This window comes from Larimichthys crocea, chromosome XIII, assembly GCF_000972845.2.
Source record: "Larimichthys crocea isolate SSNF chromosome XIII, L_crocea_2.0, whole genome shotgun sequence".
NCBI lineage: Eukaryota > Metazoa > Chordata > Actinopteri > Sciaenidae > Larimichthys > Larimichthys crocea.
In genome coordinates, this window is record NC_040023.1 from 39027240 (window position 1) to 39053527 (window position 26288).

Sequence of the window (26288 nt, forward strand, 5' to 3'; positions counted from 1 at the left end):
TCTGCGTTTTCAAAGCTTAATTATCATGCACATACAGTCTGTGCTTGTGTGCTTTCATGCACATGGACACATATGTGCATGTAAGCTGGAGAATCTTCCATTGTTTTGTTATGATTAAATAAGTCTGTTTCTGCATTTGGGCAAACTCAGACAGATAGTGTGTTTTCTGTGTGTAAATATAAATCCATCTGATTCGATTTTCCTTCAAAAGAATCTGACATAAGTTGGATATTATAGTCTGTAATGTAGCCCACATATCTGATGTATTGAGATTTGAAAGATACAAGTTTTGTGTTTTTAACAAATGCAACCTAGGGCGTCTCTGACTTAATAGAAAACTCCCAGCTAGACGCAGTCTGCACAAGCCTGATTGTATTTGGGAAAATATGAGCCTGTGAAAGCAGATGTGCTGCTAAATTTGTTGGATTGATGGATTCGCTTCATGCCTCCCTTAGTCTCATTTTCTCTTCCCTCCGTCTGCTGCTATCCTTCTGTTCTCTAATGCATCTTGACCATTGTTGTGGACTCTGCATGCTAAACTGGTTTTGTCACGTAATTAGAAACTAGGAAAAAAAGGCTTAGACTTTTTCCATTTTCATCCTTATTGAATCAAGTTTCTTCATATGCTTTTCTTCCTCCCTGGAATGAAATACTTGATGTAGATAAATCAAATCAAAATAAAAAAATAAAATAAAAAGCGAATTCAATACTCTGGACAAATAGTCTACTTTGTGCAACAATACACAGCTCTCACGCTCGCTATGCCTATTTTTATCTTGCATTTCACTTGAACCAGTGACCTCTTTCTCCTGGCATCTATGCTTAACGATCATTAGTTTCAGTGTACAGATACTTGAACTGGAAGAGCAAGTACAACCCAACAGCCCTGCTGGTGTGAACTATCATTTCACAGAACTCAAGTACTAAATGTAGTTGTGATTCCAGCATTGCTAGCCAATTTGATATCTGTTTGGCCAAATAAACATCTGTGAGTCTTCTCTGTCCTCATGTGTTGATCCCATGGATGATGTTTTTGTAACTTTCTTTTTTTTTTTTTTGTATTTTTGACACATTTTTTGCAATGCAGTGTAGAATGATCTTACCCCAAGCAGTCCATGTAACAGATGTTTCCCAATTGGAGCATAACAGTGAAATGACAGTAAATAGATTGGATTTCTTTGATGTATAACATTACTATAGCCTCATGTGCATTACCAGGTACCGCACTGACGCTGTGCTGGTGTTTGAGTAGTACACAGTCAGCCTGCTAAGTCATCCAGCCAGCCGTGGTTTGCATCTCTGTGTACCTGCTGCCTTGGCATCCTGCACAAACACGCAAACAGTGACTGGACCGGAAAGATGGTGCTGACGCTGCTCGCTGGACACGCACGTGCACGCACGCACACACGCACACACCCACTCCCCTTGTCACAGTTGGACATCAGGGCATGCTGGTATTGTAATTAGAGTGAGGATGACACTTTTCGCTGTGTATTCATCATGTGGCATAGCTGCAAGGTGACTCTGGGGGTCGTTTCGCTTACTTTGTGCACACTCATGGACACACATACACACAAACAAATACACACTGGACCTTGACAGATGTCAGGGTGGCATTCAGCCCTCATGTCTCTGTTTCTCTGTCGCACACATACGCAAAGATTCAACAAACACACAACTGCACGCACATACACTTTTAACACACCCGCTTAGTCACCTCTCTCTTCTGCAGAACTCATCCGTGCAGCGGCCAGTTGAGTAATTAGTTCGTAGTTGACGTCACAGAGCCCTGAGAGGCCTCACGTTGAATGGACTTTGATAAGAGTGTGACAGGCGACAGCTGTCCCACACTCAGTCACGCTTTATTCACATACACACATACACATAAACCAGAGTTGCACATTCACTTCAGAGAGATGACAGTGACCTCTGACCTCAGCTCTCCCAGCAGATGGATGGATGCAAAGAAAGGAGAAAAGAAATCTGTACAGCCTTTGAGTTGTCTTGCTGTCATGATGATACTGTGTTGATGTTTTGAACATCAGTGTACCGATGTGTCTAATTTAGTCTGAAACCAATGACTTGGAACTCATCTCTGCCTACAGAGCTTATGACGCATTCACGTCATCAGACTGCAATCACGAGCAACCGAGGCAGAAAAACTGTCTCCAAAGTTTTAAATCGGACTTAGAAATAGTTTGAATTTCTCCCACTTGACTATAAGTCTTAAAAAAGTGTGAAAATACTGCAAAACTAACATTGCTGGCAGTTACATCTACCTAATTCCACTATTGACATCAATGGAATCGATTGAACTCTTTTAAAAGAAGATATACAACATTTGTTTGCATCTGGTTTCAATGTCAACTGTTTGAAAACAATTGAATGATGTGACTAGGCTAGTAGCGAGTTTCCCGTTTCATCCCTCTGATATTTTGTGATCGCAGCTTAGTGAGGACAAGAGATTCTTATTCTGCACCAGAAACATTGTGTCCAAACTTCTTGAGTTTTTGCATTTGGTTACACTTTAACTGAACAGGTTTTTTGACCCTTGAGAAAATTAAATTTATTCTGAATACTTGGTTAGTCAGTGGGACTAATAGAGCTAACCATAGACTAACCTTATGTTTCTATTTTGAAGTTTGCTAAAACAACACAGCTGTTAATTCCAGTTTGTTACAGGTGTTGAAACCTGTTTCTTTTGAAATCTGCACAGATTTTGATGCTAAACTTTTACCAGTGACTGCCAATTTGTTATATTCTTATTTAACTGTTATTTAAGGAGGCATCTTTGTCTTTTTCTGCTCTTCAGCTCTCGGCCTAGTTGAACCATTGTACAGTGTTTTGTTCTCCATGTACAAAACATAAAATGGGATTTAAAAAATGTTTCAAATAAAATGGAATACTGGACCTTTGGTTTTGGACTGTTGATGAGGCAAAACAAACATTTTCAAGATGTTGCCTCATGCACATTTTGAAGACAACTAATAAAAAATTTCCGCTGTCCCTCTTCTGAAGCAAAACACATACTATCTGTCGTGTCCAGGGGAAAGTAGTGTAGTAGTTCTTGTTCTTCGGTGTTGCAACAAGGGCATCCAGTAGTACAACCAAATTATATCTGTTATATATATTTGCTATCATTTTGTAGTGACATATGATCGCAAAGTAGTGCACCATAAAGTATCAAGTTCTGTTGATCCATGTGGGCATATGGTCCAGTATAACCTAAACTGGTCATTGCAGTATCCTGTAACCTACTTTATGGGTGGTACAGGCACTGAACATCTGGCTGTGCAGATGGATGAAAAGCATACAGGACAAAGACAACTCATTACACCCCATTTTCCATCCATCTAAATAGTCTGCTGCGGACCCATATGCTTGGCCAAAAAGAGTCATAAATTGTGACTTAAATTGAGAGAGTGTTCATATCTACCCTGCTCTTTCGTGGCATGTCATCGAGCTACAAGCAGAGTTCATTGTGTGTGTGTGTCTGTGTGTCCGTCCCTGGATGTGTGACTCATCCATCGAAGTGTCAGACTCCTCAGGCGCTTGATGTGTCCAGTCACCCACCCCATCTCTATGGCCATGTTAGCCTGCCTGTGGGAGAGAAGGTTGTTTCTCAGTGGAAGGGAGGAATAAAGAAAAGGTCTTACATAACCTGTTTCAACCAATTAAGCATCCAGATCACAGTGGTTCACAAGTGTTTCTTAGCCTGATTTGGCATGATGTATATCTTTATTTGCACATAGAAAAAGAGGATTTAAAATATTGACAATGGTGGAGGAAGAAAATGAAGAAAGTGTTGGTAGAATTCAGCTAAAAGGAAGAAATCTCCAGCTACATTGCTCTCTCTCTGGTCACTTCCCAATGATGTTACAGACCTACCTACCACACCAGCCAACTTTACACTGTGTGTTTCATTTTGTTTTCCATCATGGAAAATCATCCCTTGATTATTCTGTATCACTTTCTCCTCTGTTTTTTACTTAAGCTTTATTGAGTAATGCTTTAACTCTCTCCCATTACCCGACAGTGTGATTCTATAGCAGCTATATCATCATTGTGGCTTCAGGCTCAGACACATTAGTGCTGATGCATTGCTTTAGTAAAAATACATAAATAAATAAACCAAGGCTGGTAAGGCTTAAAGCGATAGTTACCTAATCACAGTAACATGACTTTGCACTCACACAGTGCCATCTCCGCTCAGGCAGAAAGTTTTAAGTGCATTTGTGCAGCGCCGGGAATGATTCAGTCATGACATTTCGGCTCGCTAGAAAGCAACTGCGTTGTTAAAGCATTGTACTACATTGTTGAGCTCCATGTTTTCTGCAAAAACTATATGTTAAAACAGTTCTTACTCCTCAGACTCAATGAAATATAGTCCATTCTATAAGTATTGGGATAATATTGTTTTCTTCTGTATTTGAGTGCATTTGTTTTAAATTGAAGAGCAACTATGATGTTAAAGTGCTGCTAATTTGAGGGTCTTTGCATTCACATTTAAAAGTCCAGCAATCAGATTTAGGGAGCTTCATTTATACAATATGAGGTTTTTATATCCAAAGACACAGTGGGTTCACGTGTTTCTACAGTAGCCCAGAATGGACAAAGTAAGATGGAGCTTTTTGCACATTTCACAGCCACCATGGTTTCTCCTTCACTCTAGGAAGAGGAAATCATGATCATCAGATGTAGAAATCATGGGCCTCTTTATACAAACACTCAAGAGTGAAAATGTAACATCTATGAGTCATTTGAAATCTATCGTGCTGGAGTGGAATGAAAATACTGCTAATACAAACTTTATGTTTGAGACTATATTTCGATTTTCCCCTTAACTACTTTCATCTCAGGAGTAAGCTAAACTGCAGAGCAGCTGCTCCCAGATTTCCCCCCTCTTAAATTATTTCCTCAGCATGGATGAATTATGTTTGTTTGAAATATTTAGTGATCCGCACTGTGTAACAATTTGGGTGAGTTTGCAATGTGAGTAAAATGCTGAACACTGTTTGCGAATTATTTTGAGCATCAACATGGTATAGTGTTTTTGTGCCTCAATCCTGTGCTGTTTCTGGTCCTGCTGAGCCCGACGAGAGGTAATAAAACTGTCTGAGACTCAGCATGCCGTGCAAAACCTCAGGATGGAGAAATTTCTTCAAAGCCACATGAGACTGCTCACTGTCTGTATCTCCCAAATACGCCTTGACATGTAATTCCCCTCACCTTGCCACCTCAGGGCTGTTAGTCCTATCAATAAACAGCCCATTTTGCTCAGAGGTCACTCCAAACTTCTACCTTCCCAACAACTTTTACCATCTGGTCAAAAGGATATTTGATTGAGGAAGTATTTTATTATCACACTCACACTTTCTTTTTTTTTTCTGCTTCCTGTTTTATTTCTTTTTTTGGGTCTCTGAGGACAATGCATTGTTGACTAAGCAGCCAGTCAGCATCTGTTTTGGCTCACCTCCATTAGTTTCTTGATTGACTGGAGGCACACCTCAAGGGTTTCTCCATCTCGCCCTCCCCTTAATCTCCCATCCATCGCTCCAAATCAAGGCTCAGGTCACTGTGCCCGTAGGCTGCGGGCATCACTCATTATACTGTGAAGTTTCAATTGCTGCCTGACCCCTTCCACCCAATTTCATGGCTGCTTCTGGTGGGCTAGTGCCCCCGCTGCTCTGCTCTGAAACTCTTTAAATGAACCAACCTTTTGCTCAAGGCCGCCACTCTTCTCAGCAAGACGACGCGAGGGAAACGAATTTAGTTCAAATGAATGTCAAGCCTTGTTATTCTACCTCTTGGTTAATATGGTTTGGGCACTCAAGAGCCCTGGTGTTTCTTCTTTTCTCTCATTCTTATTTCAAACACACTCTTGCACAAATAGTAGGGATTGAAGTGCTTCAGTACACTGCTAATAAAGAAAATAAACCACCTCTGGCTTTGGAAATGAAAAATCTCAACTTAATCCAGTTGCAACAGTGTTTGCTGGTCGCAATTTGTCTCTGAGGGATATTCTGTGTTTGAAGAATTTCAATAACACTGCCTTGCTTCGTTGTATACTATATCTCATACAGTGGTTCTTTCTATGAAAGCTAAGTGATGTTTACTTGCAGTCACTGTGTGTGTGGGGCCGCTTGTCCCTGTTGTTGTGCATAGGTCAGGTGTTTAGGTCCAGGCTAGTGACGACATTCCTTTGGGCCCAATTACATATAAATTAAATGCCACCATACGGCATGAGTCACTCAACTGAGGAGAAAAGTGCACTGCACCCATAAGAGCATTATTCATGGCACTAGCTACAAGTGATTACAGTTTTTCATTAATTAAACGCAAAGAAATGTGTCTTATGTCACCAAGAAATGGATGGTTGTTGCTCACTAACAGGCTTCAGTCATTGGTATCCGCTTTCATTTAAACTGCAGCTATACTTTAGGTGACAGCTTTTCTCTCTCTTGTGCCCACAGCCAGCGAAAACTGCCATGACTTCCATCCCATGTTCTTCACCCACGATCGCTCCTTTGAGGAATTCTTCTGCATCTGCATCCAGCTGCTCAACAAAACCTGGAAGGAGATGAGAGCCACGAGTGAAGACTTCAACAAGGTACGCTGCATGTGTGTGTGTGTGTGTTTATGGGAAATGAAGAAGAGGATGGGATGCTATACTAATTTTAACTAGGTTTGGAGTGCATTCACACTGGACAAGTGACAAAATTAAGTGCGCGGAGTCCAGCTGGAAACACATTATAGATACAGAGGAGACAGCTCCAGGAACATCTTAAAGTTTCCAAATTAATTTGAAATTGGCAGAGGTTCCCAGTTTGTTTTTTTAATGTCAAGTTGATTTGTGATTTGCGACACATCTCATGTATTTGATTAATTAAAAACATTAAAAGAACTGAACTCATTAAGATGCGACATCATAATAATTCATGACATGAATTTCTTTTGATATGCAAAATATGACTTATACATGTACTGGAAAAACATTTTTTTTCATATTTGATGGGAAACGACCTATTTACTTATTTAACTGGAACCGTTCATTGCATACACATAGGCAGTGCAACAGATATAACATATACTGTAGATATATACAAATATGTATGTAGATCTCTATAAAGATATGTATATGTTTAGCTGAAGCTCATTTGCAGCTCTGTCCCTGATTAAACTTTGAAATCAAGGCTCAAACACCCAAACAACATAATAGTGACATTGTGTATGTGCATGAAGATAATATGCTTACGTTTAAGTACAATGTATTTTTATGTCTCGACAGGGAAAGTCTGAGTCATTTATAGATTGAAAATTGTTGAAGAGTTTGGCAATGGTGCCAAGCGAACTGATCTTTTATCTACAGTATTACGTTTCAGATTTTTTTTTCTTTGTATAATAATATTATAGGCTTGATTACTGGTCACACAGTAGGATATGATAATACATTTGAGCTGCGGTGACAGATATATATGATTTTATCATAAGAAAACCGTTTTTATAGTATTGGACATTTTCTAATGCGGTGTCAAACTTGAGTTTGGAGTCTCATACTGCATTTTTATAAAATGGGGGAGTTTTGCGATTATATGGTGTATTTCATACAGAATTGTGGCACAGTCGGATTTGTGTCATGCTTCATTGACTTTCTGTTGTAGACACTGGCAGGAAGCAGAGTCACACAGCTCACTCTTAATTACAACAGTGTTAATCATATCTCAAATGATGTTAGTTATTAGAATGGCATTGCCAAGATTCCCATGCAAATATCAAGCCTGATTAAGGTGCATAGACATGGAAATGTTTTTTTCCTGTTTGCACAGATGAACATGCTTTAGGCGCTCCCTTTTTAAGGGGGCAGATTGAGAGAGGGAACTGCATACACATCTCCGGGGCTTTTTAGATTTTGAATGTTTCCTACATTGTTTTTTTCCCCCTTGCTGATATGAAACATTAGCTGCCTCTCTTGGCTGAGCCACTGATTAAGCTACTACATCTTCATTTGGAGCTCACTGGAGTCTGGATGAAGATGAAAAATGTCCTGTAAGCTGGCTAATGTTGAGTCGGCTCACACAGGAAATATATGCGTGTGTGTGTGTGTAGTGCCAGACGGTGATAGTAATGAGGTGTTTATGACAGATATTGTATGTTGTCTATTTGTCTATCTGGGCATCCGATGTAACAGATGCCGTATCCCTTTTCCATGATTTGTGAAACAAATTAGCATCTTATGGAGTCAAACACCAAACAGATGACCTACAAGCCTCCCTTAAAAGAGTGATTTATCGTAGTCCAGATTCTTTCCTCATATTTATTGGTGTTGACCAACACTCAAATGGTTTCCCCACACATGAATGAGCCAGTCCATGGCTCTACACTTGCTCCGATATGCTTGGTCCAACATGTCACACTACTAAGGTGATTCTGTAATTGCTCATTCAGCCTCCAGCATCCTCAAAATACATTTTCAAGAATTTGCACATCGTATTTTTGTTTGTGAATGAAGTGATGGTTCCTGTGCATAAATGAAGTGATGCTGCAGTTGCATCATCTTCTGTCATTTCGCTTTGAGTTAAATGATGGAAGACAGCGCTGTGGGTTTCATAAGCCACCCGGTCATTACTAACAGAAGTTGGCACTTGGATGCAAGGCTGTGAATAAAGTCTGGCTCTCAACTTTCACAAAAGAAATAACAGAGATATCAAACATTTATTTGCTGTTGTTGTTGGTACCATGTTTTGATCTGCTGTGAGAGGCTATAAATGAAGAATCAGAACATATTGTAGTCGAGATGAAAAATCTAGTCATCCTGTGTAGCCGCTGTTGAATAAATGTTAACTCCAGTCTATTGAAGTCCTCATCACCATCTGTGTTTTCACATTTTCTCCTCATTAACAAAAACCTTTCGGCTGCGGAATGATTCAGAGCATTATGATTTTGTTTTTATGTATTCAAGGCTTAAAAAAAAAATGAAATGTTGTGTTTGTCTGATGGTCTAAACCTTGTAATAATGAACTGAAACTTTGAGTTTTTTAATGATAGATGTAGCAGAAGTTATGCCACCATCTCTAATAGGCTTGGAATGACTACCGCATCTTATGTGCAGCTGTATTTCTAGTTCATCTTGTGGAATAATTCAACACACATACCGTACACACACTTCCCCTAGGAAGCGATCTTATTATCCAGTCCCATCCTTCACACCCTTCCCTTGAAGGCAAGAGTCAGTTTCGATTGAGTTGGGATAGATGATGCTTTCCTTCCTTCTCCTCTCCTCTCTCCTCAACCTCATCTTTCATCACAAGGCACCTTGGGAGTTTGAAATTCAGCAGCAGCTTGTCGATAGTAAGTCTGTTTGGTCTCGAGGGCTTCCTATCAGCTAAATGGTGCGTGTTGAGCTCTGCGCTCTCAGCCTCTAATGCTAAGTCTCAGTTTGTATCTGCCATGAACTTCGAAACACTCTGAAGACATCAACCCCTCTGATGATGTCTGAAAACTGTCATTTTCTACCCAATTCTGTCTGAGTTGTTTATCTGTAACTGAAACCGCCATTGACTGCACATTTCATGAAACCGAATGGCAAGACGATCAAGAGAAAGATGTACACATGGGAACGCTCAGTGTAAATCCCACTAAATCCTGAGCATCAGTTTGAGCAGATAGAAGTGATAAAATATTGGTAATGAGTAGAAGAAAATCAGTCTGATATTAAAGTGACTTATGGAGTCAAGAAAGTGAGTAATTAAATGAGGCGTTGAAGAAAAATGTAAAACAAATCAACATTTACAGTGAAACAAAAGTGTCTTTAGCTTTCCTTCTGTGATATACTGTATGAATGAATGAATGAAATAATTACCAAACTTTCTTGGGAATGTAACAAGCACCTCTGGCACTTTGGATTTGTCACATTTGTTTATATAATATTAATCGTATAAGCCCCAAAGATTAGACATTACATTAAAATATCTTACAGGAAGAGAAAAGAGAAGGATTTATTATATAAAAAAAGTTTTTTTATGTGTATATATTTTGCATATACCAGGAGATAACTGAAGAATTAAATGATGTATGCAGAATTATAACTTGGAAAACTTTTTATTTCACTGTGTCTATAAGGGATAGGAACTCTTTTGGATGAATAAAATATACGTGGGATGTAATAAAATCAAATGAAACTTCAAAGTCTGCCTTTCCACAAATGGTAAGTACATGTTCGCAGTTTTGGAGGAATAATATTAATAAGAATACTGATTTGTACAAAGTGCTGCCTCGACTAATGATGGGTTGTGCAGGCGTAACTGTCTCAAGGGGCCAGGATCAGTTATACATAATTATGCTGTATATCCCACTTTCACTGATTTGAAGCACAGTTATTGTCCTTTATACTACCACCAATTGGTCATTTAAACTGGACTATTGAACTTTCTAGTTGAGCCACACCATCAGTCATGTAATCGGTTATTGGTGTCACGGTTGACTAAAGAATTTATAGGTTGTGGTGTCTTGAACATAAATGAGCTCTAAGTAGTCATCCTTTAATCGTATGATAGTCACAGTGATATTCACAAATATGCTTTGGTGTCTGATGAACACAACATCTGTGAGGTGACATTTATGTGAGAAATTACAACAGTGCTGGACAAATAATCTGACAGATTTCTAAATTAATTAATTTAACTAATTGATACTATATTCATAAAAATGCACTTTGCTGAGACCAGCCCTGCTTTCAAGAACAATAATTCTGTGTTGTAAAAGGACTAGTCTGTAAATATAACGTGTAAATGTAATGCTCCTCCTATTCGTACAATATAAAAGGATGTGTCCTCTCTTGGGCGTGTGGAAGGATAATAAGCTGTGTCGAGGATGAATCTGAGGGTGTCCACTTCATAATTCTGCTAGTGTACGGTTAGATTTCCTCACAGCTTCCACAATCGCCGTCCGACGCTGATGGCACTGAGCTTTCTGAGGTGTGGAATATTAAAACACCTCGCTCAGGTTTTATCAATGTTTGGGTGTCAGCCGTATTGTGGCATGCAAATGTGTGTGCATTTCTTAAATGTTGAACACACTCTCAGCCGCTGGCTCTTCATGGCTGACTGAACACACACACACACACACACACACACACACACACACACACACACACACACACACACACACACACACACACACACACACACGTACACACACACACAAATACACGCAGGCTCTTACTGGAATTTATGCTCATTTAAGACAAAGGCACAGAGGTTTAAATGAAGCACTTAAGCACCCACACACACCATGCTGGATTCACTACACACACTGTCTTGTTTGCTTTCTCAATGTGTTTAGTAAAGGATGTGTTTATAGAGAACAAGAGGTGTGTGTGTGTGCGTGTGTATGCTGTGTGTACATGCTGTGTGTGTGTGTGTTTTAATGGAGGCAAGTCTGATGCTCCCAGGGCACGGCTACGGCCATCAGGCAACCGTTTCCCCTGTTTCCATAGCAACTCCTGTCCAATTACCGCGGCTGCGCTGCGCTACTCTAGCTCTGTTTTTTTTTGGTAAGATGGAGTCACTTCTCCACTGCATGTGTACAGGCTTGGTGTTTATGCACATCAGTGCTTTGGGTGCGTCTATCTGAGACTGTGTCTTGTACAGCTGCCTGTCGTCTCTTCATCCAAACGTCTGTGCTGAGAGCTTCTCCTCCTCCACCTCCCCCACCACATAAGAAAAAGCCTCCATCTCTCTTTGAAAAAAAAAAATCCCTTACTGATGTAGCGGCTTGCAGCCCCCTCCCCTCCTTTTTCTGCTCCTTTCCCTCCCTCCCTCTTCGTCTAAACCTCTCTCTCCCCACACACACACACATACACACACACACTCACACTTATCATGTGATCCACTTCCTGCACCACCATTGGCGTCTCTGATCGTGGCGTGTGTCCAATCATGGCATAAGCCCGGAGATCAACATAAGCGAAGCAGTGCAGCCTGGCTGATGCTCTTAGAGTCACAGAGGGAGGGAGGAAGGCAGATAGAGAGGTGTACAGAAATATCATAGAGGGGTACAGAGTTAAAGAAGAAACAGGGAGAGTTTGTTGTTTTTGTTTTATTTAAAGGGAATATGCTAAAAGAGAGAAGCAAACAGGAAACCTGAAGGAACAAATAGCCAAGACAGGAAAAAGGGAAAAAGGCAGAAGGAGGAGGTGCACGAGCTGTGTTGACAGACGAGTCTTCCCTTATTGTGGCTAAAGCTAACAGTCCACAATCAGATAGACCGTTCTTCCAAGGAGCCATCTGCTTCCTCCCTCCACCCTTCCATCCACCCCTGTCTCCCACTCGCCGCTAAAAAACTCCTTCTCTGGCAAAAACACGAGGATTCACCAGTCACTGTGGAGAGTATCACACCACACTTGGAACCATGGAGGTGACATGTAAGTACTGAGAATGGAAACGATGGAAAAGAGAGAGTGGTTCTCAATTAGCACGGATGGATGGAGCAAGGGGAGGTGGTAGTAAAGGAGGAAGAGGGACTGTTTGTGTTGTTGCCTGGCTGCGGAGGAGGACGAGGAGGGGAGGGGAGGAGGATGGAGAGGCGAAGAAAAGGCAGGGTGAGATGGAGAAGATAGGACAGGGGAGCAGCGGAAGAGAAAGAGGAGGGACAGATGGGGCTGTGTAGACTCGGCGAGGCGTAAGCAGGTTAGACAAGGACCTAGAGCCTTTTCATTAACACACACACACACACACACACACACACACACACACACACAAACATAATCTGCTAAATTGCAATTTCACCCCGTCTCACAAACACACATCTACAGTACATGCATACGTACACACATCTCCTATTCACCTACCCCCCATCACACTCCAGGCATTATCATATGCCAGTGTACAGTGTGTTTGTGCGCGTGTGTGTGTGTGTGTGTGTGTGTGTGTGGTGGGGGGTTGGGCTTTGTTGTTGTGAATGGGATTACTCCACATCACCAACACCCACCGTTTGTCACCAGAGGAATTCAATGCCCCTACTACTGATCTCCTCCACTCCACGCTGTCTCTGTCAGCCTTGGATGAGCTTCAACCAGTGTTTTAGCCAGAGGGGTTTGACACAGGATTAGAGTGAGGTCAGTACCAGACTGTAGAGCAGGAGTCTGAAATACTGCCAGAACCTGATTTCATTAGTTTCGGACAATACACAGTCCAAATGTGTACACTTACTGTGCTTTCAAACCTGGCTTTGTATGAAGGAACTATGTCTTGGCTACCAGGCGGCTTACTATAATGAATTATGCTTTTGATAAGTGATGAATCATGAGTCATTCATCGAGAAAATATGTCAAACATTGGCTTGTTTCAGCCTCCTAAATGTAAATGCTTTTTCTTATCATTAATTGAATGCGGTGCAGTGAAAATATTAACTTGGACTTTTTCCTGACATTTTATAACCAAATAATAATTGTTCAAAAAAGTTGGATAAGAAGTCTGATCCCATTTTTATATCAGTTTGTTTAATATGGACTGGTGACAGGCGACAATTAGCTTAGCATAAAGACATGAAACAGGAAGTTTGTCCAAAGGTGAAAGAATCCACTTACCAGAACCTCATTAGTTAACATTATCTTGTGCCAAAGTGTAAAAATGACACACTGTGATTTTAGGGGTCATATTTTTGGAAGCCAGACGAGCTGTTTCCAGTCTTAATGCTAAGCTAAGCTAACTGCCTCCCGGCTCCAGGTTCGTATTGAAAAGAAGAGAGATGACGTCAATGTTCTCACTGAACAAGCGTATTTCCAAGATGTCAAAGTAACTATTCCTTCCAAATTACCATTAGTTGCAACATTACTTTTAATGATCCCCTAAATGGTGAGTTCAATCAGTCTGTGTCTGTATAGGATCGGTGTCATGTAAAAGTGCCCTTGAGCAAAAGACCTTGAACTTGGTCACCCATTTTAAAGTAAACACTTAAAAAACAAAAAGCACCTTTGTAAAGCAAAGCCTTTTTTATTGGTGTTTGACATTTCTCTTCTGGCCAAGGGTGATACAGAGGGAAGTAGATAATCTGCTTTGTCCAACGATGTTGAAGTCTGACCTGTCCCATGTGGGATTATTCATGTGGCAATCCTCCAAAGCCAGCAGCAGCAGCAGCAGCAGCAGCACATCAACCCTCTCATCAGCATCTAACATCACTGTGTGTAGCTGCTATTAAAGAACATTTTTCGACTTTAGCTGTGATTGTAGCTTTATTTAAGGCCGCTGACCGCAAATCAATTATGGACACTTAATGCAAATCAATGCAAATGATTTCTGGCTCTGTTGTTTAGCAACAGGACGCTCCCTCCACTTCGCCAGAAGGTTAGAACATGCACGCATACATGATTAATGAAATGGGTGCAGGTGTGTCCAGTCAGAAGTGATGTGACAATAATAATGTGAGTGCAGGTGCCAAAGGTTTTGGGTTGATGCCATGTTTGGATTCCAGGAAGCAGCTTTGGGACAGTTGGTGAAAGCGCTGCACACGCTGCCATATGCCAACAACTGTGACTGCTGCTGTCGTGCTTTGCATGAAACGGTGCATCCATGACTCGTATCAGAACACATTAAACCCGCCCCTCCCCCACTCCTCTCCTGCAACGAGACCTGCTGTTTTCTTATTCCATACTGCTTTTATCTACCTCTCCGCCTAAATCTTCCTATACCTCTTTCCTTTCCCCCACTCCCTCCGATAGCTTACAGCTCTTTCTCTCCCTCCTCTGCTCTCCCTCTCTCTTTTCCTCCTCCTCATTTTTGTCTCTCGACCCCCCCCCCCCCCCCCCTCTATTGTTGAATTCAGACAGGCTATTTATATCTTTCTGCCTGGCTGCCTCACCTCCCACTCCCTTAACAAGGTTTGCTTTATTGTTTTTGCACGTGTATGCGCACTCGGACAGTGCCTGAATGTGTGTTTGTATATGTGTCGCAACAAACTGGTTCTACAAGAGTCCTTGTAGGGGTGTGTATGTCTTTTGAGTTTGTTTTTGTTTGTATCTGTGTTGTCCTCATGGTTTGGATATGAATGTGTAGCAAGAGCAGAGTTGTGAATGCTGAGCTTTCTATCTCTGCAGAGACTTGTTTTCTTTTTTTTTTTTCTTTCTGTGCATTAGTTTTTCATGTGTTTGTGTTTTTTGTCTATGTGCCCAAAGGGGGAGGGTCTCTGATCTCAGACAGCGTTGGCCCACTCACAGTGAGAATATCGAAGCGAAGCTCTCTAATCAGACCAGTGTTATCATCATCTATAAGCATCAAACCGTCAGAGTTGCGTGAGCAGAGATGCAGAGCTAACATTTTTGTTTTGTTGTCTATCAGCATAATGATACAGTTGTCTCATCTTCACAGCAGCTCGCTGGAAATCAGCAGGGGAAAAATAAAACAGTTTTCTTGTCTTTTGATTTAGTAATTTATCAATTTTTCATCTGTTTGTTTATTGATATGTGTGTATATATGTTGCATTTTCTGATGCAAACATAGGCTGTGTGTGTGTATGTGATCGTTTCGTGCACAGCGGTCTTCACATTATGTACTTTAGATTCCTTGAAGACAGTGAAAAGTCTCCACAAAGGCTCTGGTGTGTGGGCGTGTCTTATTGTGGATACATGCTGGGATATGGCTGCTGCAGGCCTTATCATTAGTATCACATAATAATCCAGTTTTGATGTATCGCTGCTTGAATCTTAAATTGAGGCAATTCATCTGTCAGTGTGAGGGTGATGACACGTGTAAGGAAGGGGGACAAAACACAGATATCTTACTGTGTACTGTGCAATTTTCTGTGTGGGTATGGACCACTTTCCTTCTCACAACAACAAAAAAGGCAAGAGGTATAAATTAAATTACTCTGTTTGACTCTTGCCTCAGTCTGCCTAATGGCAATGTCAGACCAATTGTGTGAGAGTGAAAATTTGGCAAGAGGTAGCACAGCACATAATTATACAAAGCAGCTAACTGGGATGCTAAGGACTACATACTTACTGCTATAAATAAAGAAAGTATTACTTTTCACACCTAGTACCTTTGTTCTCTCTAATATTTTCTGCTTCGCTTGAGTTTTTTTTTTTTAGTCAAGTCCCCGTAGGAAAGAGCAAAGAGTTGCATAACTTCAGGAATTCAGAGATGCACGAAATGAAAATTTCCATCTTTATTGTTAACTGTAGATTTGTTGCCACCGTTACTGTGGATGCCACTTTCTGTTGATCATTGCACATTGTGGAAATCAGTGTATTTACTGCAAAACCTGGTGGAAACACTGCCTGCGCAGCTCTGTCCATACCAAAACATGTTTTTCTCTTTCTCTGTGTGTTCACATTTGCTGTGAAAGCCCCGTAACGCTTTGCATTATTTATGGGGAAGTTATCTGACTTTTTCCAGACAACCTTAGTCAGGAACAAAAAGGCATTAGAACTGTTTTGTTTTTCAGACAATATCTCATCTCTTGCAGTGATGCATTTAGAGTGGACTCGAGGAATGATGTGTTATCTCGTATAATAAAATAATACCTGTTCTGATGTCCTTGAATAGATCAAGTTTAATCACAACCAATTTACTCATCCCTCTGGGACAGTTAATGCAGAATGTTCATATTTCCTGCAACAACAGTATCATAATAAAACACTCATTAATGCAATGCTGCGCACAAGCCAAGGTCAGCACTTGGCTTTCATCAGCATTTCTTGATTCACAGTAAGTGGCGATTTCCCAGGCGACTTTGCTTTCCAGTCATCCATATGGGCCGCACTGCACCTCATATTGAGCTGGTTGTTGAAAAGAGCTCCTCTGACAGTTTGTCTGGGCGTGCAGTGCTAGCACTCTAAATATGGCAACAACAACAGCTAGCAGCAACAGCCAGCGTCAACCCTGCATCACTCATGCGGAAGGAAGAATAAGATTGATGAGGGGAGGTCTCCAGATCAGTTTTTTTGTGTGTGCATACATGGGAACATTGGGAATATACATGGATAGGTTTTGTTTTGTGTGTGTTTGTGCTTGTTCATACCGTGAAATGTGTGTACGAGAATTAAATTAGTATATCTGCAGTATAAGCGTGTACATTGAGAGAGTGTATATCCGTCTCGCCTACAATACAGTACTGTATGTGCTGTTCCCTGTGGTGCAGTAATGCTGTCAAACAGGTCCCTACGGCATTCACTAAAAGAGAAAAGAGCTGCTTTTCACTGCACTTTAAAGCTGCATTTACCCCTTACCACTTACTTTATTTTATTGAGATACCCAGATACAGTGAGTCCTTACATTGGAGCCGTGGGGTGCAGATACATAATTGAAATTTTAATGGATGAAAGTAGTGCCTTTCCACTTAGTTGCTCTCAGCAGACTTAACATAGAGCCGTGACAGGGTTGTCAGGAGAGTCTAACAAGAAAAACTGAATATACTAAATATAATCTGGGAATCTGGCTGTTGAGCATCATCGGTTCTTCACCCTCTATAAAATGGCACCTCGTATAGTACATTAAGATTCAGCAGTATGGTGTGAAAGATCATTATCAGGGTTGCAAATAACCCTTATTTCACTATCAATTTATTTTGTGTAAAAAATAATAATAAAAAATGCCAGAAACTAGTGAAAAATATTTCATTCCAGTGTGATCATTCATTTTGTTCAACCAGCTGTCCAAAAACCAAAGATATTCTACTTACAATGAAATAAAATAGAAAAAAGCATCTTATCCTCACATACAAGAAGTGTAAAACCAGTAAACATAACTAGGCATTTTTCTGTGGAAAATTATTAAAACAATATGGTTACAGATAGCTGTTGTTCATACAGCACATTTTGTGATCCGTCACATTTGACAACCCTCATCCTTGCTGATGGCAGTGTGAACATACACATGGAGACAAGGTTTGCCCCATGTTGTTGTTGTTGCCTGAATGTCATCTCATCTGAAATTACAAATGTCCCTGCAACCATCACAACTATGAAGCTGACAACAGCGCTGACACACAAAGCAGCATGGACTGTTGTTTCAGAACAAGACTTTTGTAGTCCAAGCCAGTGGGAAGCATTTGAAGCACTACACTGTGTTATGACCGGTGCGTGCGTGCGTGCGTGTGTGCCTGTCAAATAGAGATCTGTGTTTCGTTGTGCCTGCCCAAAAGTCCTCTTGCACAAATCATGAAGGTGACTGAGAGCAAAATCCAGCACAGTTGGCATTGTTGGCATAGATTAGTGTCACTATTGTTTCATAAAAAGAAACTAGATGTAAACAATGTCTGGTTTCTTACAGAGAGTGCACAAACAAGACTTGTTTTAAACTTGTCAATACTTGATTTGATCCAGTGTTGGCACAAACAATGCTGGAGGAAATCCCAGTTGTTTAATATATTAGGTTATATAATAATTTAACAGTGACAAGAGCAGCTTTGCCTTAAATTTGGTATGAAAGCTATGAATCTTCAAACAGAGCTTTGTCATTTTTTCAGTCCTGTCAACTTCCAAAACACATTTTTGCATATTTACTGGATACATTTTTATCAGCTTCTAAATTTAATACAATCCGTACCAGCACTCCTCTGTCTACACTGCCTGATAAGAGACAGGCATCTTTTTTATGTTCATCTCTGTGGCATTGTTTTATTTTGAATTACATCATGGTCAAGTTTGATGGAGATAATTATTAATTGAACACAAAACACGGTGGCAGGAAGGAGAAATGGATTCTCTGTATTCTCTACTTACTGCTGCATTTTTTTTTAAAAACCTGACGTGTACTTTTTGTTGACTCTAAAGTGTGTGTGAATGCTTCCGTTTGTGCAAGCAGGCATGTTTTGTCTAGTTCAAAGCTTTAAATGCAGAAACACACACGCGACTCTCCCATCATCACCATGCGAGATTGACTTTTTGATTGCTTTCAGGGAGTATCACCAAAGTCATTATTCTGTGATTACCGGCTTATTATTTGCCCACCAAAGCGCCTCTCCTGCACAATCTCCAGATTTCACCGCCCAGGCTTGAGTGGCGGGTGAGCATTTGAATGACAGCTGGTAAATGATGTCATTAGCATCCTCTTAGGCAAATGGAGCAACAGCAACAGTCGATTGGTCGGCAAGAGGGGGACGGTAATTTGCTACGGCTGATGCGTTGCCGATGATGGATGGCAGGGCGACTTTAGGAACGAGGAACTGCCCGACTGTCCTGTTTGAGGAGAGACTGAAGGGAGGAAACAAGGAGTGTGAGGATGAAGTACTGTGGCGGATGCGTCAGTGTGGGCAGCTCTGCATTACATGTACTAGATGGCTCATGGGATAGCGTTTAATTACTTTTGCTGACACTTGCTCTGCTGTCTGACTTCCCTTTCCAAAGAGCTACAAGAAAGAATGATGGCCTGTTGTCTGGAAGAGATTAGGGAGTGTGAGAGGGAATGTAGAGAAAGACAGAAATAAAGGTGGACAAGATAGAGGAGATAAATCTTGGATCAACAGCTTTGACTAAATGGAAAGAAGAGCACAAGATGAGCAATTCTGCACTTGGATCATCTAGACTGCAGCTAAAATGACACCTGTACAAAACTGAGCCTAAATTTACCGAGAGTGAGCTTGGTGTGCCCAGTTTGTTTCGGCACTGACGTCATCTCACCTCTACCAAGGTGCTCTCTGAGCAATCAGTGGATGAAAAAGAGGAATGAAGATAAAATATTCATAATGCCCCTCTGCCCTGTTGTGAAAAGACCATGTGTTCGTATTAAATGTGATGAATATTCGCAGTGTTAATTAGCATGAGTGCAGCCACATGGGCCAACAGAATTGTTTTCCTGCCGGAGACATGACTGCAAACAAGGCATATTAATGAACATTCCCCAGGGACGGCTCTGCTGAGGCACCCGGGCTGGATGGCAGTCGGTCTCCAGAGATCAGGATGAGGTTGGGAAGTGGGCTGCAGGTGACGATGAGATCTGCCCTAAAAAGCTCCTAAAAAACAAAATATAGAGGTTTCCTGTTGTTTTTGTGATTTCAGGGGACAATTTGGGGTTCTTGGGGTGCTGCAAAATATCAACTTCAAAATGAAGATATCAAAGTATACTCTTTGCTATACTTTCATATAATTTCCTTTTGCTTTTAAATAGCTTCATAAGGGAAGACTGTTCCTGCTAGACACACTGACAGACCATTTGTAATCTTAATGGGAAAATAAATTAATTTGAGGCTTAATTATCTGGATTATAGGCGTGTGTACGTGTGTGTGTGGATTTATGATAGGTGATTCCATGAAGTTGTGATTAAAAGTAGTGGAGAGGAGTGATGAATCTCTTTATAGCATGAGTGCAAGCTGTGGCTTCATCCATTTGTCTGCACATTTTTCAGATCACGCAGGACTAGGAAGCGGCTGAATGAAAGGCCAGTCCTGGGGGGTTGTAAATCTGCTGTAAGCCGGACACCTGTGTCCCCCCAACCATGAAAATATGGCATGCATATTACAGGGAGTCACAGATGAGGACTGAATATAGAAAAGAGCCTTTCATGGAGATGACAAAAATATGTATGCTAGCCATTTCAGCCGAGAGAAGAATGGACAGCTGTCTTCACGAGTCAAGTAGGTTTTCAAATACAAGGGCTTGGTGTTTGGTGCATAACAAACATGAAGGAAGGAAGATAAACATCAAGTAGTAGAAGCTATAAATACATTAGTAGTAGTATGCAAAATATTTCATTGTGCAATATATTTATCAAAACGTAGTAATCCAATGATGTTATCAAACACCAACACACAAGAATGTGAAAGGCTAGACACATAAATATATTAAGTCCTCCATCTTATAATGTCCACCACAAGCCTACGTCTCCGCTCAGAGTCTCAGAAGTATTGACTGATGTGGGGGAAGTGTTGACCCTCGCCCTCTAGTGGTCAATATTATACTGGTGTTTACATTCTGGGTTACTATCTTACGCTACTGAAAAATGGCCATGTCCAGGAGTGTTAGAACAGAAGATGTAAAGACTGGGATTGTAATGACTTCATACTGCACCACAGGACAGGACAGTCACTTTCTGAGCAGTGCATACAGTTTATCTATAAATGATGATAATGTCATTTTTCTGTAGCAGTCACCCGCATGTTAACAATCATATTATGAGGTTGGTATTCTAAACACATGGACTTTATCCCAGAACAGATCTTCTTTTCAAACAACTAAGATCTTGATCTCGAATTTTGTATGCGTCTGTCAAAAGGGATTTGAAGATTGTGGCTGTGCTGAGTCACTGACGGTCCTGCATCAACTTTAATGCCAGTTAGATTTAGATCACACAAGAGAAGGCCAAATGTGCACTGATGTGGGTCTGTGTCTGAGCTTTGTAGATAAATCTACATGGTAGCACAGGCTCAAAATCAGCACTTCAAGTGATTCTTGAAATTGATCAACAGAGGATTACAATGGGTTGTCATATCTGATCGCTAATATGTGATAAAACTCGTCAGCTGGTGCCATAAAGCCACATGTTTGTGCCTCTAAATAACTCCCCATTTGATCCAACCCTTGCAGTTTTTGTTATAATTTTCTGAGGTCAATTTGTTGTCCATTTGTTAGAAAATACACAGTGATTACTGCCTCTGAACATATTTGCATTCTAAAAGCTAATCCCTGGATTAAATTGTGTAATCAGTACAAAAATGTTGTTGTTTTTTTCCACATTATTTTGTGGTGGGAGTAATAGCTTAAGGACCTATCAGATAAGGAATTAAAAATTGGTTAATTCCTTACAGTGTGCAGTGCCAGCATCTCAAAAGGGGACTTTGAGCCCAGACCCCTTGTTAATGCATCTTTACGCAGCAAATGCGATGCTAATTCAAGAGGATTATCCTCGATATCCTTTGTTGTCTTGAGTTTTTTAGATGTTCTGGTGCTGGGCAGAGTTTTATGTAATTTATATTTCATTTTCAGCAAGTCAAATCTTTTATTTTTAGTGCTCTCACTCCTATCTTAGTCTGACTAGTGAGAGTTCAGAGGTTAGCAAGTTGATGGGTAATCGCCTTGCAGTACACACAATATTATATAAGTCTATGTTTGGGTTCTTGACTCACTGGGTTTTGGTTTTGGCACGATTGTTAAGGTTGAGGAGCCCGGATCAAGCAGAATGTGCTTTTCTGTGTATGTGTAAGCACATACATCCACACAAAACATCATCCTTTACTCTCATTATAATTGAGCTGACGTAGCGTGAAGAAGTGTGTTTGCAGAGGCTGGGAATACTTGAGCATTTGATCAATAAGGCGAGCAGAGAAAAGAGAAATAGAGTAAAATCAAAGAGACAAGAAGATGATCTCTTTCTTCTTATCACCTCAGTATGATCTGATCCAGTAAATCAGCATCTGCAGGCTCTGAGGTGGCAGCTAACAAGGCTGATCCATAATCAGGGCTGCATCATCTGTAGAAACTTGAACCGCATTGCTCAACCTGGCCAGAGAAAAGTACATTTTATTCTGGCCAAATATCACACAGTGTGTCAGTGTCTCAGCAGGATTTACAGGCTCACATCAACACGAGCTCTGTCAGCTACGCTCAGTTTTGACAGGAAACCGCTGTTGCAGGTGATGGTCTGTTGTGTTTGAACAATTTCAGCACATTAGGAAATTACATTTGCTCTCAGACAAGTCCCCCATGTGTGTAGGCTGAATAACTTCACAAATAAAGAATCAATCTTTGAGTTATATTCGTGCTCGAATTCTAATTATGCAGAATGCAAATGAGAGAGCGAAGTTAAATGGAAGCAGCTGTCATCGAAGATCTCATTTTCCGGAGGCTCAAATGTAAGAATGAGGAGGTTTTATACTTTGGAAAGAATCAGTGCTTTATTAACTGTTTTAAAAATCAGTGTAGTCCTGTCATAGCTCAAACTCGGGCTTTAAATCTATTGCTCCATCTTAATAACCATTTATTTTATTAATAGCTCTTTCTACTCCATCTGAGTCGCTATTCTAAACTAATTGGTACTTCAAGAGACAGAAAAAAAAACCATGGTTTTGTCTTGCTTATATTTCACTTAGACCAGGTTTTTATGAAAATGTCTAACACGTGTCCTTTTGTTCATTTTCATAATTTCCTGCTTTTATTCCTTTTTATTTGCATAAACGTAGGATGTTTTTTTCTCAGTCCGTGTTAGTCGAGAAGACTGATATTGTTTTTCTATCGCTCACTTCTAATGATTTTATTTTCAGAGCACAAATGTGTGTATGTGCGCAGCTCAACCTATTATTGTCTCCTGACAGCAATGTATACACACTGGCCAAAATTGATCTAGACATGCATGATGTATTTAATGAGTTGTTGTGGTGTGCTGTCCTATTGTAGTGTTACATCCGTTGGGCACAAAGACCCCTCGAGTGGGATTGATGACTTGGAACACCACTCATGTCATGCTTCTGCAGGCTCAGCCAGACTAATGGTATTAGCTAGCTGGGGTATTATAGGCAAGTTCTGTCATGCATTTCACTGACGCATGATACTGGGGCTAACAGCTGACTAGCCACTGTTGAATTATTCTGCTTTGCTCTCTTCCTCTTAAGGCTCAATGCACCAGACTGGATTACAGCTCCAGTTCTGAAAAAACCCATCATTAATCCTGTTGGGAACTGAATAGAAGTTTAAATGCCCCCAAAATAGGGAGTGAGTTAGCTTTGACTTCACTGACTTTGTCTGTGGTTAAACACACACTCTACAATCGCTCTGTATCACTCCTGCATCAATGCCAGTCTCACCCCGTCCTCCTCTGCCTCTTCTCCTCTGCAGGTAATGCAGGTGGTGAGGGAGCAGATCATGCGAGCACTCACTCTCAAGCCTAATTCCCTGGATCAGTTCAAGAGTCGCCTGCAGAACCTGAGCTACACAGAGATCCTGAAGATACGCCAGTCCGAAAGAATGAATCAGGAAGACTTCCAGTCCCGCCCCATCCTGTGAGTCAACCAATAAATAATCAGTATGATCCTGCACACATTTGTCAAAGGGTTATCTTGGTTGTCTGAAGAGTCTAAGAAAAGCTTGTTGGGGAGTCAAGACGGTGAATTTAATGTGAATAATACTCACATTTTCTTCATGCAGACTGTAGGTCTGTAAAAAGAAAAGTAAGACATTTTCTGCAGAGTTGGAGGAATTGGATGGTCCTCTTGTTAAATGCATTTTCTCCTCATCTACCTGTTAAGAACTCAAATGAGGATGTAATTTGCATCCACAAAAAAGACCCATGGTCATTAATATGCTTGTAATTGCTTCTTTATTCCCCTTTCCATTTGTCAACCAAATGCCAGCTATTGGCCTAAAGCAGGTAGCACCCGTGCTCTCCTCATGATTGAAAATATGCATTAAATTCAAATTGTCTTCAAATGGCATTCCCAGTGAATGCTCCATTAACAGCCCTCCAGCTCACTAAGCATGGAGAGCTAGTCTCTAATAGATCATTCATTGACTGATCATGGATGCAGGCCCTGTAATGGAGAACATTGTTTTGTCCGGCCTGTATTTAATGGAGTAGCCAGCACTATTGAAAAATCGTTTCACAGAGAGAGCTTGTCCCTCTGAACAATAATCAATGCTGAGCCAAGGGCTTATTGAATCGATATTGGAAGGGTAGAGACCAAATTTTAGCAGCCAATTAATCCTCGGGGAGAAAGCAGAACAAAAGTGAAGGAAGCTGCAGAGAAATATGCAAAGACTACTGATAATGCAGCTTTTTATTCAAGATTCAAGATCTTTAGTTATCTCATTCGTGTTTAGAATTAGATTAGAAACACTTTTTATCACCTAGAACACAATGGATTTTAATATTTGTTCCCTGTATTACCGAGGAGTACAGCAGAACAGCAGCAGTTCACACCCAAATCTCAGGCTGTTGTTAAAAAGATTCTGGGAGAAAAAGGCAAAATGTAATTGGATTGATTGAATTAGTTGCTGAAATTGAAAGGCGCATTTTAGGATTTTATCACAAAATGTTGGAAAGCAATGAACATCACAGACTGATGAGTCTCTCTTCAACAGCGCAAGACTGCCTGAGGGTGGAATTTTCCTCTAATCAATACAGTACAGTCATGACTTGTAAACATAATGAGCGGAGCATGTCGGACCACAGATTTAAATGGGCTCTGTATTAGCTGCTGTATTGCCGCCAGTTTTCTGCCATCAGTTATTATAGAGAATGACTTTAGACCTCAAAAGAAGGTGAGGAGGATTATCATTATGGCGTCAGATCAAAGCTGTGTGTCCTGAGTGTCATTTTTACTCCTGTAAGCAGGTCTTGGATTTTGCTATGTTTAGTAAAAATGCTTTTTTTGCACTGTATGTGGAAAGTTTTATATTTACTGAAAGTCGCTTACACCAATAAACAACATAGACGTTACATAAATGTCAGTGCATAAATGTTTCACCAGGAAATTAGGAGGAACACTTCACATATTTCAGTGATATACTCTACCACTAGTGTAGGTACTGTACATTTTCTACAAAGCTGGAAATTAGTTTTTGTGCCTCATTTCTTTCATCCTTTGAACACATTTTACCTTGCAGAGGTGCTTCCTATATACAGGTCCATCAGTGCAATACCTCAGCCCTTTAATTCAGTTGTCTGTGATTGTCTGCACTCGCCAGAAAGAATCAGTTTAAACTGAAACCGGAGCTACTTCCTCAGACAAAAACCGCCTCACTTGTGTCGGAAGAAAAGCACACGAGGCGGTAAAGCCTATCATCAACCATCCTTCATCTAACAAGCCATTCCCCCTCCACTCGCTGATTCTTTTTTTAAACATGTCAGGCTATATGTCCAACCACAGATCTATGTAATGACTAGGGTCGCTGATGAGGCAAACACATAAACAGCGAGGGTGAGCAGGGAGACCGATAAAGGGAGACAAGAGTCCGAAGGAGAGAAGGAGGAAGAGAAAGGACAACAATCTGATTAAGAACGTCAGCATGGAGAAATGCTAGAAATATACAGCTTTTATTTGTCTAAAAAACCTGAAATCCTGTCAAAAGTCTGCATATATCCAGAATGTGAAATGAACAAAAAGGTAAAATGGAAGAGAAAAGGCTCCAGTACCATGACGCGAAATGAAAGATGGGGAGCAGCAGCACTGCTCAGGCAGATAATATGCATAATTCATGTGTGCTTCACATTCATATGCAACACAGACAGACAGACAGACATGTAGATGCATGAATAAATGACAGCAAGTGCTGAAGATTCCTATGATCAGCCCTTTCTCCTGTACATGTACATGTGTGTTTGGTATTTTCTGTTCTTCCTGACAGTTACAATCCAGGGATTTT

At 40.7% G+C, this 26288-nt stretch overlaps 1 protein-coding gene across 6 annotated transcripts in view; it reads left to right on the plus strand.

Moving 5' to 3' along the window:
* elmo1 (engulfment and cell motility 1 (ced-12 homolog, C. elegans)) overlaps window positions 1–26288 on the plus strand; it is a 95049-nt gene that overhangs the window by 59228 nt on the left and 9533 nt on the right. For 5 of the 6 annotated variants that reach the window (XM_019264254.2, XM_019264255.2, XM_027286308.1 and 2 more), the window contains 2 exons: window positions 6474–6610; window positions 23763–23926. In XM_019264254.2, the coding sequence (XP_019119799.1) occupies window positions 6474–6610; window positions 23763–23926 (301 nt within the window). Of the gene's footprint in view, window positions 1–6473; window positions 6611–11966; window positions 12422–23762; window positions 23927–26288 lie in introns of those variants that run through there. The other variant, XM_010734786.3, reaches the window with a different exon arrangement.